This window comes from Phalacrocorax aristotelis, chromosome 9 (genome assembly GCF_949628215.1).
Source record: "Phalacrocorax aristotelis chromosome 9, bGulAri2.1, whole genome shotgun sequence".
Taxonomy (NCBI): Eukaryota; Metazoa; Chordata; class Aves; order Suliformes; family Phalacrocoracidae; genus Phalacrocorax; species Phalacrocorax aristotelis.
In genome coordinates this window covers 24,605,470-24,619,438 of record NC_134284.1, presented here as the reverse complement: position 1 = coordinate 24,619,438, position 13,969 = coordinate 24,605,470, and the positions used below count along the sequence as shown (strand labels likewise).

Below are 13,969 nucleotides of genomic sequence, written 5' to 3'. Positions count from 1 at the left end.
AAGCCAAAAAGGTTAAGAGATTTAGCAGCCACAGACCAGCCAAGGAAGCACAGCACCTCTGCACCATAGAGCTCACCACAACAAAGACCAGGCCTCAACAGCCTCACTGCAAAGCCGGAGCCAAACTACATCCTCCCCACTGGAGCATCTACCCGTGCCTGCACCCGTGGCACACTACAGTTCACAGTAGTACATCTGGCTGAGTTGCACTACGCAGCTTCTTTGTTTTGCTGCTTTATTTTTTCCCCAGTAAATCACAGAAAACACGTCTATCCATCCTGGCACCTATGTGAAGCTGAGGAACCAGAGAAGAAAACTATGAGTTCTCAAGTTGCAGGAATGACACCTACTGCCTGAGAAATGAATTGCTCACCTAAATGAGTGCACTCAACGGTGAGGGGCTTCCAGAGGGTAAAACAGCACATGGACATGAGCCGCCAATGTGCGCTTGCAGGCCAGAAAGCCAACTGTATTGTGGGGTCGTATCAAAAGAAGCACTGCCAAGAGGTCAAGGAAGATGATTCTCCGCCTCCACTCTGCTCTGGTGAGACCCCACCAGGAACACTGTGTCCAGCTCTGAGGTCCCCAGTGACCCAAGGTGGAGAATACCATTTTTGGACTGGGAACATGGTTAGTAGTTAGAAAATTCTCATCCACACTACCAGCTAGGCTACACGGTTTGTAACACAAGCACTGGGCAACCTGTGCAAGAGGGTCTGTGGTGGATAAGGGGAAAAGCAGGATTAGCATTTAGTAAAAGCCAAATTTTAATTTGTAGTAGTAGCATTCCCTGGAGAAACCGTTTCACAAGCATTTCTGATGGTGCCAGGGAGCACTGCCTCAGTCTTTCAGCCTTCTACTTGCTGCTACCCTATATATACACCCTTTGTATATGGAAAGTGTGACTTTTCTTTTCTTATTTTTTATGTAAAAACTTCATGATCTGGTTCACCCTACCAAACCACAAGTGGCTAAGTTAGCACAGCTGAGTGGAGCAGGAACGAGAAGTCAGAAGAAATGTATAAACTAACACTGAACCTGAAACAAATGTAAGGCTTGAATGCCTACATCAAGAAGGAAAATCAAAAGTTTCTGGCCCCCACATGTCTCTCCCACTCCAGGACTGTGAAATATCCAGTGAAATGTAATACTTCACTAGTTGGTGTGATGTTACAGAATGGCACTTTGGATAGTCAGAAATGTGGAGGAGGTTTCCAGGCTTACATTTTTGGTAAGGACTTGCCCAGTCTGTCTCCTCTGATTAGTAAAAAATAGATATTCTTAACGCCTCTATAACTCTCAAGTGAAGGATAGTTTTGGAAAGCATGTCAATACCATTCTGAGTGTTTGCTCAACAGAAAAACGCAAAGTCTCATGGGAAGAAACATTCTGCAGTGGTAAATACCCCAGAAATGAAAAAGCAAAATAACTGACTGTTTTCAGTTTCACACGGTCACAACCGAGACCGAAGCGCACTGGGTGATGTGCACGCTCACCCAGGAACACAGAGCCATCACCGGGAGAGTGTGTCGGATGAACCATCAGGTCACTCTGCTTCCTACAGTGCTGGCTAGAAAAGTCTCCGCTAGCCCAGGTGCTGGGAAACAGCCTGTCCTTATACTGCAAAGCTCCCCGTGGGCTAATTAGCCAGGAACAAGGTAGGTTAACCCAAGCAAGGCTGTGTGCTGCCATGACTTACAACCCGGGGGCCTCACGGCAGTCTGCCTAGAGGTCTGACGTCTTCTCCCTGGGCTGCATCATGGCCGTACTCCTGCAGGGGCGCGGGATTTACTGGTGCGCGGATCACATGCATCCTGGTGGAAGCTCTGTGCTGGAGCAGGGCGGCTTTCGGTCACTTCCCCTCATTATGGCGCATTAGTTCAAAAAGCAGATGAAATGGAAGTAAGTCTCGGGTAGGTGACTGCAAATGAAATCTGCTGAAGGGCAAAAAACGGGGTGAGATGAAGAAACAGTGGCACAGCTACTCCACCTCTCCTCCCTGCTCCTGAGGAACTGAACCTAGGCACAAGGCTGAGAAAAAGAAAAAGTGGGGGGAAACGCTGGGGATCCCTAGCGTTCTGCAATGGTTGTGAAGGAAACAGAAAATATACCCTGAAACTCCCCACCTTCTTGTAGGAGCAATACCAATGTACACTGGAGCAGGTTGGACTGCTTATCTACTGCAATGAAGGACAATACCAAAACGTCAGCTAGTATTTTTTTAAAAATGTAAATAGAAAGCAGATGAAATGATACAAAGATTCAGATTCAGCAAAGAAACTTGAAATACCTATCGTGATCTTCTCAGATAAAGAAAATCTATAGCTCATTCAATTTATTTTAATTCTGTAATTATTAGGATTGAGCATTAGTCAGGACTCATTTTATTTTGGCAGCAGCTTTAGAACTCTTTTCTAAAGAGGTTCCATGCTGCTCCTTACACAGTGCCCAGACCCGAGAAAAACTATGATGGAGAGCAAGAAAAATAAGAAAGAAGTCACAGAACTGCTAAGCTGCAAGATATGGGAAAGTATTTGAGCCTGAACTGTGTCTGCACTTTTGGAAAGATTTTGATGATTTCTTATGAGAAATACTTGCAAATACTTAAATACTTTCAAAGAGAGAAATATTGTACTGTTCAAAGGAAGCACCTAGCCGAGTACAAAGACAGCACTGCAGACACCCTTAATCACCCCACACTTCTAATGGAGCTGTTCTGCATTAGTGTGTCTGCTGTTTAACACAGTCTGAGTGATCCAGGGAAGGACATTAGTGAAACGCCACACAAAACCACAATATTGAGTTAAACAGACCTGCACACCCTCACTCGAAAGATTACATTCAGCCACCATTACAAGAAGAATACAAACCAAAATATTCCAAAAAGGAGGGAATGCACAAAAAGGTGTCCAGAGCTTATGCTTTATTTCAGAGAGGGGAAAATACGCTTATTTAAGTATACAGAATAACAATTAGTATGGAAGAGGCACAACTGGCCTGTCTGTTCACGCATCCTGACACTCAGGGTACGTCGATGGAAATGCAGCATCGCTCAGTTCCCAGGGAACCACTGCCGCTGCCTTTGCGGGGCCATAGCCGGCGTGGTGCAACTTTCAGCAGAGGTCCAAAATTTGCTGACAAAGGAGTTTGCAGCTAGAGCTGAACTACGCCTCTAAAGATCTAAGCAGAGCTAACAACAGCAATTTTCTGTCAGCAGCATAGTATCTACACTTGGGCTGGGCGTTTTCTCATTGAGTGACACTGGCAGAACCGCATAGCACAGATTCGGCTTGAAAGGCTGCAAACCTAAATGTACTCCAAGGCACGACTTGCAGAAGGTGGTGTGACAACTCCCAGCTGCCCCCAGGAGCCCACAGCCACACGCGCCAAGGCACGTAGCAGGAGTCAGAACATGGCAGGAGAGAGTTTTCAAATTAAACAAAAATTAGCTAAGTAACAAACACATTGCCCCAGCTCAGAAATCAATTACTAAGTGACAAGGTTAAACGAACCTTTACAGACAACTTGATTTTATTATCCGTCTCAGGGGATGTTGCTACTTTCCTGCAGGAGACAGTGCACTGGGTCCAGACAGGTCGGTAACCCCAGTTCTGATGACATTATAAACACAAAAAACCACATTCTCTCTAATTTATTACATATGCAAACAGAAAGAAACAGTAAATAAAACGTAGAAAATAACACCACATACACACAGCTCCAGTTACCCTCCAAGCAGAGTAAAAGCATTGGCAAAATTCTTGAGTTATCTCATGAACTGCATAACACGCAGAAAATGTGGAAGACAATGAAACGCTCAATACATTGTGTTATTGGAACAAATGTAAAGACTTTGCTTGCTTATGTCTGAAAACAAAAGGTTTAAGAATGATGTACATACACTTCCTGTTATTAAAACAGTTTTATACTATGAATATTTAGTTCCCTTTTTCACAAGGTGTTGCCCCACCCCTTCAAATTAGGGCTAAATACAACAGCTTTTTTAGGATTTCCAGTTGGTAGCTACACAGAAACGTCAGAACAAAAAGGTTGACTTCAGCTAGAGAACCCCACAAACATTAAGGTGCCAAGGGACACCGCTTTCCCCAGTAACTTCTGTACTGAACTCATTACCTTGGGTTGGATTAAAGCATGTGTTACCACAAAAGAGTAAGGAGGTATAGTTTTAGTCTGAATAATCCTGTTCAGAGGTTGTTCCCATCTCTGGATATTCACTGTCTGTTCTGTTCAGAAAAAACAAAGCACTTAAAGCGGGAGGCTTCCCCACAGGGCTGCCTCAGGAGCACAGCACGGAGGGCCAACTTACACTCACCGCAGTCACGGCGAAGAGCGAGGCAGCGAAGATTTTTTTTCAGGGCTACACCCAAAATGCTATAGCTGGTTTTTATTTTTAAGAACAGAGACCACTGAAACACAGATGCCTTATAAACTACATGTATGACTAAGAAATGTGAGGTTACACCTCTGTTGACAGAACGTAAAAATCTTATTTTCATAGACGTTTTCCCAAATATGAGCTAATTCTGTTACTTCCAAGAATAAATTAATATCTGCTGTAGAATAACCTCAACATTTGTTGTACTAAAGAAATATTTTTATATACTAAGACTAATAACACCTCTGCACTTTAGCATTTTCTACCCAGGAATCCTAATCCACTTTTGAGACAGAACATCTATTATAATCTTTTATTTCTAAGACCCGTGGCACACCCACTATACACACACTTTATACCTTTGAAGTGAAGACATAAAAAAAACTATCAAAAAATGGAAACGATCACATAAATGCAATTGTGCAAAGAATAGCACTGTAATCTATTCACCACCACAAAAAGCAATAGAAATAAAACACACATGGCTAAGCAAATGTTTTAAGAAGGTTTTTATTAAATGATTGTATAGCCTGCCAGGGTATTTTGGAATTATACAGGCTATATTTATTAAACAAGAATTGTTACTGAAAAGGTTTTAGGTGGTTTGCAGACATATATTTACTGACAAGTATGACCTACTCAGTAACGTCACTGTACGCAAGTAAAAAAAAAAACCTCAGTACTGGAAACCTTTAAAACCAGAAATTCATTCAAAACAAGCACGCACGTTAAAGTATAAACCAGTACTAACAAGAAAAGACTATTTTAAGCATGATACACCTGCAGGCGCCAAGCATCACATGGGGAAAGCAGAAAAGGGCAGCGGTACAAAGCAGCACCCAGCAGCACACACAGACCAACTTCGGGTGCTGGCCCCCCCCACCCAGACCAGACGCAGCCTGGCGTTAGGTGTTGAACCTAGGGAAGCACCCCCTGCATCATCGTGAGAAGTGAGGGTATGGGGGAGTCTAGAAGCCCCTCCTGGAGTTAAGCTGCTTTTTCTTTCCAAAACAGCCTGTAGCTCACACCTCACCCGAGAGCGACCTAGCTCTCACGGCAGGGATTACCTTGGGCGCCTTACGGTACCCTAACTCACAGCCTGTGTCTGCGGGGCACTCTCTTTCCTGCTGCCTCTTCCAATAAAAAGCACAACCACCAACTGCAGAAGTTCATGCGGAACAGGGTACCTTCCGTGCGGGAAACTCAAAATTGTTGCCGCCTTCCAACTAGCCCCGTGGTGCCTCCTCGGGGGTGAAAGGTGTGCTTATGAGTCAGAAAGTCAGCCTTCCTTCTTCACGGGGGAAGAGCTCTACCAACCGGGCTGCTAACTGAACAGGGGGAGCAAGGGAAAACTTCACTGCCATCTGTTGTGCCTGGTGACTTACCTCTGGAGGTCTCTGAGCAGCATCGTGATCAGACCAGGTGAGGCTGATGCAGATACACCTTCTGTGTGGAGGCCAGAGGGGCCTAGGCCACCAGCCACGTGGCACTGCGGGCTCGTGTACTTTTCCCCCCCATCCCCTAAGAACAGCATTTTAAGCAAGTAAAAAAACTAATAGTAATATAAATGACTAAATAAATCAATGCAGGTCCAAGGCTTTGACACACACGGCAGCGTCAGGAGTAAATGCAACCGTAAATTCAGGCAAAGGTTTTTAGACGTCAACTGTACTTCCCAGGAGCAGTGCCAGCCTTGCAATTCATGGGTCAGGCACCACAGAAAGGTCTCTGGCTTCAGACCGTCATTTCCAGTTTGAAGGTTTCCCAAAGCAGTTTTACTTTGCTAAAGATAAATTATTATCTTTATTTAAGTGGAAAGAATCACTAGTATTAGAAAATGAATCAGAGGCTGGGTTGCCGTGACATACTGACGGCTCAAGTGAAATCTTACTAAATGAGGAAAGAGAGTTTTGGAGAAGTATGAACAAAACCAAATAATGTTCTTCCTTCCTTCCACCAGGCACTTATCTGGCTGCAAGAAATATGTGGAATCTTTTTTGCTTTGCTTTTCATATTCACAATAGACAAACTGACCTCGGGAAAACTACGAGTTGGAGCACTCGGTGCCTGACGAGGGAGACCGGGAGGCCAGGCACGATGGATGCTCGGGGAAATCACGCCTCCTCTCAGGAGCTCCTCTTCCACGACCCGCCGCAGGGTCCCGCGCCCGAGGCCGGTCCCGCCGTGCCCTCGGGGCCGCCAGGCGCGGCGGCAGCACCGAGCAGGATCCCCGGCTGCACATCGCAGCACTATTTTCAAAGCGCTTACAGCCCTCTGCAACCGCCGAGATAATCCGTCACATGGATTTAGGCACTGACAGTCAAACACGCCAAAAATGTCACCACCCACTCGCATTGCCCATCTGGTGAAGGACTAGGAAGCGCCGCATTGCTTAACCTCTCCCCCGCCTGCCACTCGCACAGGAAATCCCCACCCCCCACGGCGTGACACCATCACGGGGGGAACCGCGGACCCCCGCCCTGCCGCGGGGAGCCCTGCCCGCCCCGCACCCGCGGCCGCCCGCACTCACCTCATCTTCCCGGCGGGGCGCGGCGGGGGCCGGGGCCGGGGGCGGCGGGGGGCGCCGGCGGCGGCGCCGCCCCACTCGCAGCGCCGGGCCCCGCGGCACTAGCCGGGCAGCGCGGCGGCGGGCAGCCCCTCCGCCGGCCCGGCCATGTTGCCGGCTCCCGCCCGGCTGCGCTGCGTGTGTCTGGGTGTGTGGGCAGGACAAAGCGCCGCTGCCGCCCGCTCCGCTCCGCTCCCACGCGTGGCGAAGCCGCCCCGCCCCGCGCAGCCTCCGCCGGGGGGTGGCGGGGGGAGCCCGCCCCGCCCTGCTCCTCCCTGCCGCGCCCTGCCCATCTGCCCCCGCGCCCCCGCTGCTGCCCACGGGGGGTCCGCAGGTGAGGCAAGTCCCGCACCCCGCGCGGCGCCGCCGATCGGCGGCTCCGGGCCCCGCCGGGCTCCCCCGGCCTCCTCGGCCCCGGGGAACCGGACATGTCGCGTCCCCGAGCCGTCCCCGGCTGGAGCAGGGGCAGTGCCGCGGTTGCAGACCCCTCCTCTGCCAAGTGCTGTAGGGGTCCCGTATACCTGCGTTAAAAATCGGTGCTTCTGCGGATGGAAGCAAGGGCAGAAATTGTATTTCGAGTTAATACTGCAGGGTTTTCTGTTCCTTCACCCTTCCCACTTGCGCCAGAGGAGTTTCCCTGTGAGTTCTCCCATGTCTCATTGACACCCGTCATCCGCACCCACCCACCCACCCCGGTGTGCCCTGGGCTTCCTCCAGCCCTGCTGCTTCTCTCCATCCACCTCTCCTCCCCGCTCCACATCCCGCTCCCATCCTTGGCCCTCTGCTCTCCTTCCAGTCACTCCTGCCAGCTCTCCTGTGCGGCCCAAACCGCACGGTGATGATCTCCACCAGTGGGAACAGCTTCTTTGCGGGTCCAGAGGCTGGAGCTTCCCCTGCCCCTGTCCATATCTCTTTGCCTCTTCCATGCACCACCCACTAGAAGAAGATAATACTGAAAGTGGTGAATATCCTCACAGATCTGGCATGATGAGGCACTAAATACTGCAGTTGTTTCTCAAGTCTTTCACACGTAGGTCACTGTAACCTGATGGGCGCTTCTCAAAAGTAAAGGCTCTTCACACTGACAGTCTGTGGGCCCATCTCCCACAGATCTCTCCCAGTTCTGCATCTACCAGTTTGGACACAAAAAGCCCCCAACCACCATGTAATCAGTGGGTTTCCAGGCAGCTAGCATGCGTGTCCACACTGTGTCTGCAACAGGAACAGTTTCTGGCCCTCTCCCTCCCTCCATGTGTCCGTGTCCTGACTAACACCCCTCCAAACGTTCCCTGAGACCCACCTCCATTCGCACGTGCCGTGACAGGTAAGGGAGCCGTAGCCCCCTCCGTGTGCAGAGGCCGTTTTGGGAAGGTGCGGGGAGTGCAGGTGGGGGAAGGCGGCGGCAGGGCAGCGCGCACGGCTGCAAAGCTGTGCGAGGTCGCAGGGGAACGCGCCCACGGTGCAGAGCGAGCAGAGTGTGGGACCGCGCTGGAGGCTGTCAGGCTTGGTAAAGCCTGTGCAGGAGGTACGGAGCGAAGCAAGGGCAGCATTTCTAATATAAATACTTTTCATTTTCATTTCTGTTTCTCTGAAAAGTTAAGGTTTTCATATATTCAGGCCAATACAGCACTTATTTTTACTGTAATAGTAGCCTGTGCCACTAGAATAAATGTTGCAAAAATCAAGCCCATAGATTTGATGCCCTAGAGACCTATTTCACCGTTGGCTTGCCAAGCCTTGCTGCTGCCTACTGCAGCTCAATACTAAATAAAAATATGCTACAACAATAATAACAACAATAATACGACAGCAACAAAACCCATAGTAGTAATAACGTGTATGCCTTTTATCCAGGGCCTTGCTTGTTTCTTGGTAACTGATGCATATCTGATAATTGCTATTTTCAATTATCATTAAGATGTTCAAAAATTAATTAGGGACAGAGTTACCGCAGGGCCGGGTGGAGGGAACCCCCATCCCTTCTGTGCCTCATTAGCACAGAGCCCAGCTCCTGCCTTCCTTGTCCCACAGCAGGTCTGTGCCATCCTCTTCCCAAGTCACCCCACCAATTAATATAAGCTTACTTCTGGCAGAGGTCTCTCCTAAGGAAGAAGCTCCCCCTATTACTAAGGGGCCTCATTTGTTTGAAACTAAAGCTTATAGTCCCTTCCTAAAATCAACTATGTTAAATTTCCTAGAAGGCGCAATATATGTTGTTTGCATAAGGAAACAACTGTGTCAGACCATAGAGCTGATATGCAGTCTCCCCAATGACAGTGGCTGGTAGAAACTCATCCATGTAATTGGTGATGGGGCTGCTGAAGGTAGCAAGCTTATGAAGAAATAGTGAGCAAAAATAAAACCTCTTTTCTTGTTACTGTCATTTGACTAATCCATTAGAGTGTGGGTCACTGACCAGCGCATGCAACATATGAGAGACAGCATAAGGCAAGGAGGATGCTTATTAAACTAGAAAGTTTCATGGTAATTGTAGTAGAACTTAAAACATGATTAAAAGAGAAAATGATGTGTGAGTACATTGATAATCTCTTTTTTTGAAAATGTAATTTCCTTAAGCTAGGTTTATAACGGGCACAAATCAAATAGGCAAAGAATTCTACACAAATCACGGCACGGTTAAGATACAAAACTAGAGTAAGCAAAAAAATCTTCTGCGAAGACTTTTATCTGGGCACGCACACTGCACGCGATAGAGGGGCCCCTGGTGTCACGGAGAGACTCGTGAGGCTTTACAAAGCGCTGAAACTCCAGCGTCGCGTGTCCCAGCACGGACACGGCCAGCCCCCTGCAGCTGCCCAGAAGGGACTGCAAACGACCGGGTAGGGCACCTGGGTGGTTTCCACCGCTTGCAGCTCTGTGCCTGCACTGTCTCCTGAGAAGAGGTACTGTCACTGGGCAAGTTGCAACACCTCACTGGTTATAAACTTGTGCAATTTCTACCCTTGCAAAAGTTTGGGAGGCTTAATTGCCTATGAGGTGGTTTGGAGACTGATGCAGAAATGCAGACTGCGTGAGGTCACTGGTCAGCTATATCAGCCATTTTATTTATTCTTACTTAAAGAAGCAAAAGAGAAAAGGAAAAGAAATTTTATGTACTGTTACATATGCCATTCTTGCTGGCTACAAATGGCACAGAAATAGGAGAGCAGTGTTAAAAATCTTTGTTGGATCAGAATCCATGAGGCTGCTTCTTCAATGTTCATGGGTTCAAGTGTCCACCAGATCATTGTGTTGATTGAAAGACATGACTGATCCATGTAATAATTGTTTTGCTGGGACAAATCTTAAATTATATTGCTGTTAGAACGACACATCTTCTAAGAGTCTTAAATCTGTTCGTTTGTACGAAAAAAAAAAATAAAAAATCTCAGGTTGTAGTCTTGTTGATGCTCTTTCCCCAGGCGGAAATCCTGACCCACCAGGGTGTATGTCCACCCTGTTGGCCTTGTTGGTCTTCCCGCTCCCCCTCGCAGCTTTCCCTAATTGTGAATCCTCCTGCACGGCCCAACAGAGCTGCACAAGAAAACTGCTGTCCCTAGGGACACATCTTTCCTGGCTGAGACCTCCTGCATGGCAAACCCTCATGGATCTGCCTGCTCCGCGTCCTGCTGCAACAACCACCTGGAGGCCTGCTCTCTTTGTCACTTCAGAGATTTCACGTTAGGCGGAGGAGGAGGAGGATGCCATCCTCAAAGAGTCACACAGCCTGGGGCAACAACCTCTGTAAATATCCTCGTATCAGGAGCTCAAGGTCATCCAGTTGGTTTTCTCACTGAGTCAACGCTATGTCCAGAGCTACACGCCAGTGCAGCAAGAATCTCCTGGTCATTTTTTTACCGCTGAATTTGTCCAGCTCAGAGCTTTCTCTTGGAACTCTCGGGCTTTCCTGTCCACAAAAATACCTAGTTCTTTTCAAGGAAAGCAAATGTCCACAATAGCTTGTCTTACACATTCTTTTTTGGAAGGCTTTTCCTAAGCATGCAGGATTTAGCCTTGTGAAACTCACCCTTGAGAGGAATTCATTATACTATGTCCAGTAATACACGTATGCCTTTATTTCTAAAAAATTGTTCCTCAGACAACAATGTGACTCATAACTTTGACAAAGCTGAAGTTGGGTTTCAGCTGTACAATTTCATGGACACCCCGCTGGGGCAGAGAGAACATGATTATCAAATTCAGGTGCAAAGTGAGATCCAAAGATTCCCAGAGCTCAGACGGGTTTGGTCCTGGATGTCTGGTTTTCACCTATCACCATGTCCATGTGCTTGGCCTTCCCTGTGATCTTCAGCACCATTTGGCAAAGGTCTAGGTCCCATCTCTGGTTTGTTATGGCAGCCCAAAAGACAGCCATGGGGAGGCTCTTGGCAGTGAAGGAGTGCACATCACTCACCGCCCGCACGGGCAGGGGCAGGCAGCGCGATGACGCTGCAGGGAGGCAGAGAGGACGACACTGCAACAGGGCTGCAACTGGAAAGTCCCCAAAACCTGGATTTCTTTAGCAACACTTCAGGCAGCGTTGAGGTGAAGAAGAAAGAATGAGAAGAGGCTGGAACAAAGGATCAAGTGGCATAAGACTCTGGCAGGAGCTGAAAGGAACAAGAGGATAAAAACTAGAGAAAAATGAGGGAAAAAATGGAAGTTTGAGATTTTTTTAATAGGGAAAGGAGAGAAAAGGAAATTAGATTAAAAGGTCAAAAATGAGGAGAGGAAAGAATGAAGGAGGGAAAGTATCAGGAAGGGGAAGCAGTATAGGAAAAGGCAGAGAATAAGTAGGAAAAAATACACGATTGATATACTTGAGTTCTATGTTTTATTGTACTTCCTCAAGTGAAGATGGGAGCCAAGGAAAGGAAGGGCCCCATTGCACTCTCAGGATGGTGGTGGGGGATAGTCCTCAGGCCAGTACCTTACCTCAGAAAGGGAGGAGCCCACAGGCACTTTTACTTTTCGCGTTAGGTTCCCGAGAGCAGGGTTTACAATCGTTAGGAAGGCTGAAGCAGGAAGCTGCAGCTTTCCAGGCAGCTGGGAGGAGCTCCGTGTTGCAGGCGGGCCCTGGGGACCTGTTAAGGTTTTCTCTGTTCAAGGCCATCAGTGATTTTTCCTTTACAACTTTTACACACAACTCAGGGAAAAGACACCAGTAAAACGCAAGCGCATAGGCGCCCAGTGTGCAAAAGCCAAACCAGTAAGGGCGTTTCCAAAGACGGCACACCTTCCTGCGGTACTCAGAGGTAACAGTGGTCCAACCTCCCCAGCAGCATCCCTGGAGGTGCGCTTTCATGCTAGGGTGAGGGCAGACAGCAGGAATTGGGAAATACAAACACACCTGACAATTCCAGTTTTCCTTTTAACAAATAACTTTGGCTTCTTTGAAGAAATACTGCCTCAGCTTACGGTTTAGCCCCATATGAGCATTTCCAAAGCCTGTGCTTTGATATGGCACATCCCATATCAGGGGATAACATAGTGCCCTTGGAGAACAGTCTGTATCTTTGCTGTCTCTTGCAGAGAAGGCTGTACTGAGCCAGGCAAGGAGCCACTTCACTTTGTTTGTTTTATCATTATTAAAATCCCCTTGGTCCCACTCTTGCAAGGTCAGGATTGTTTGGGCTCAAGCTTTTTAGAAAGAGGCCAGGCTTGTCACAGTGGGGAAACAAAAGCAGCAGCGTTCTCACCCGAAACTAGTCCAAAAGATCTCGGCACAGAGGCGATGCTGTGCTCATGAAGTCAGAGATAGTTGGGACTCTTCAGGCTGCTAAACTGTGTGTGGCCAGATTTTCTGCTGAACAGGAGCTGTGCATACGGGAAATGCCAGAGGACTTTTCACTTAAACTGAGCCTCCTGTCAGCTTGCTCTCCAACAGTTCAAGCCGTAGACAGAGATTCTCAGAGCTCAGCTTCTGCTCTTTTTAAGGTGCTGTAAGGAGGCCAAAACACTTGAACCTCTGGCATACTAACCTCCCCTGTGGTTATACACTGATGTCATAAATTCAGAATTATGATGTCAGTGAAAACTGCTGAAAAGGAGAAGCCGGGCAGGAAGGAAGGAGGCCTAAAATGTTGACATTTATCTTAATGAGAAACTGAATCCAGAATGAACAGCCAAGGCAATTGATTTTGTAGAGAGAGGCATTCTCTTCAGGCTGCCTCCAGCAGACAGTTCCCTCTTCAGCATGTCTCTGCAGCACAAGGGCAACACAAGGGAACGACAAATTACAATAATCTAACATGGCTGCAGAACTTATCCAGCCTTTTTAATTTTTTGCTTTTTCACCATAATGACTGAACAGCTTGAAGGAGATTTCTTTAGCCTACAACCTGGAATCAGGAGCAGATGTAGCTCACGTAGTGCCGATAGCCAGAACCCACAGAGCAGCTGAATTTGCTTCCCTCTGGCTGTGTTTATTCTAGGTAATTCCACAGGTCAGATTTTAAAACTGTTCATCTCTTAGAAGCTCCTGCTGAAAACCCATTCACTTGCATGGAACCCGGAAAACAGGTTGCCATTGTCATGGTCATAACCTCAGCTCCTCAGACTTGACTCAAAGAGGCAGCCTTTAAGGTGCAGGTAATGTCTACTACAAATGAATGGAAATGTCTAAATTAATATAAGGTGGCCTGTAGGTAGCCAAAAGATGGTAAAAACAAATCTGTGCTAAACCGGGACTGTGGAGGTGGTGCGGAGGAACCACTTGTCATGGAGTCCAAGTCCTCAAGCTTTCATAAAACCACAGACAGAATGCAAGGTCAAAGTGCCTACAGAGTCTGCTGACACTAACAGCATAGAGGCTTTGTCGAAAGGAGGCACCTCTTACACTTCCACATTTGGCAGGAGACCAAGGAGAACCCGCAATGCTGTGATTCCTCCTGACTGACAAAGGTGCCCGAGTGGCTTTCACAGATGAGCCCATCAGTATCACCACTGACAGAAACAAGGTCTACCAAACGTAGTGCTAGATTGCAGCTTTGGCTGAACTGTCATCA

The 13,969-nt window shown here is 47.9% G+C and overlaps 1 protein-coding gene across 4 annotated transcripts in view; it reads right to left on the bottom strand.

The window, feature by feature from the left end:
- The window catches only part of EVL (Enah/Vasp-like), a 155,535-nt gene extending 148,366 nt beyond the window's left edge, over window positions 1-7,169 (bottom strand). For 2 of the 4 annotated variants that reach the window (XM_075103903.1, XM_075103905.1), the window contains exon 1: window positions 6,431-6,642. Coding sequence is in view for 2 of the 4 variants with exons in the window: in XM_075103904.1 (XP_074960005.1) it covers window positions 6,927-6,931 (5 nt within the window). In the remaining 2 variants the exon portion in view is untranslated. Of the gene's footprint in view, window positions 1-6,430; window positions 6,643-6,926 lie in introns of those variants that run through there. The other 2 variants (XM_075103904.1, XM_075103900.1) reach the window with 2 other exon arrangements.
- Between the last annotated feature and the right edge of the window lie 6,800 nt (window positions 7,170-13,969).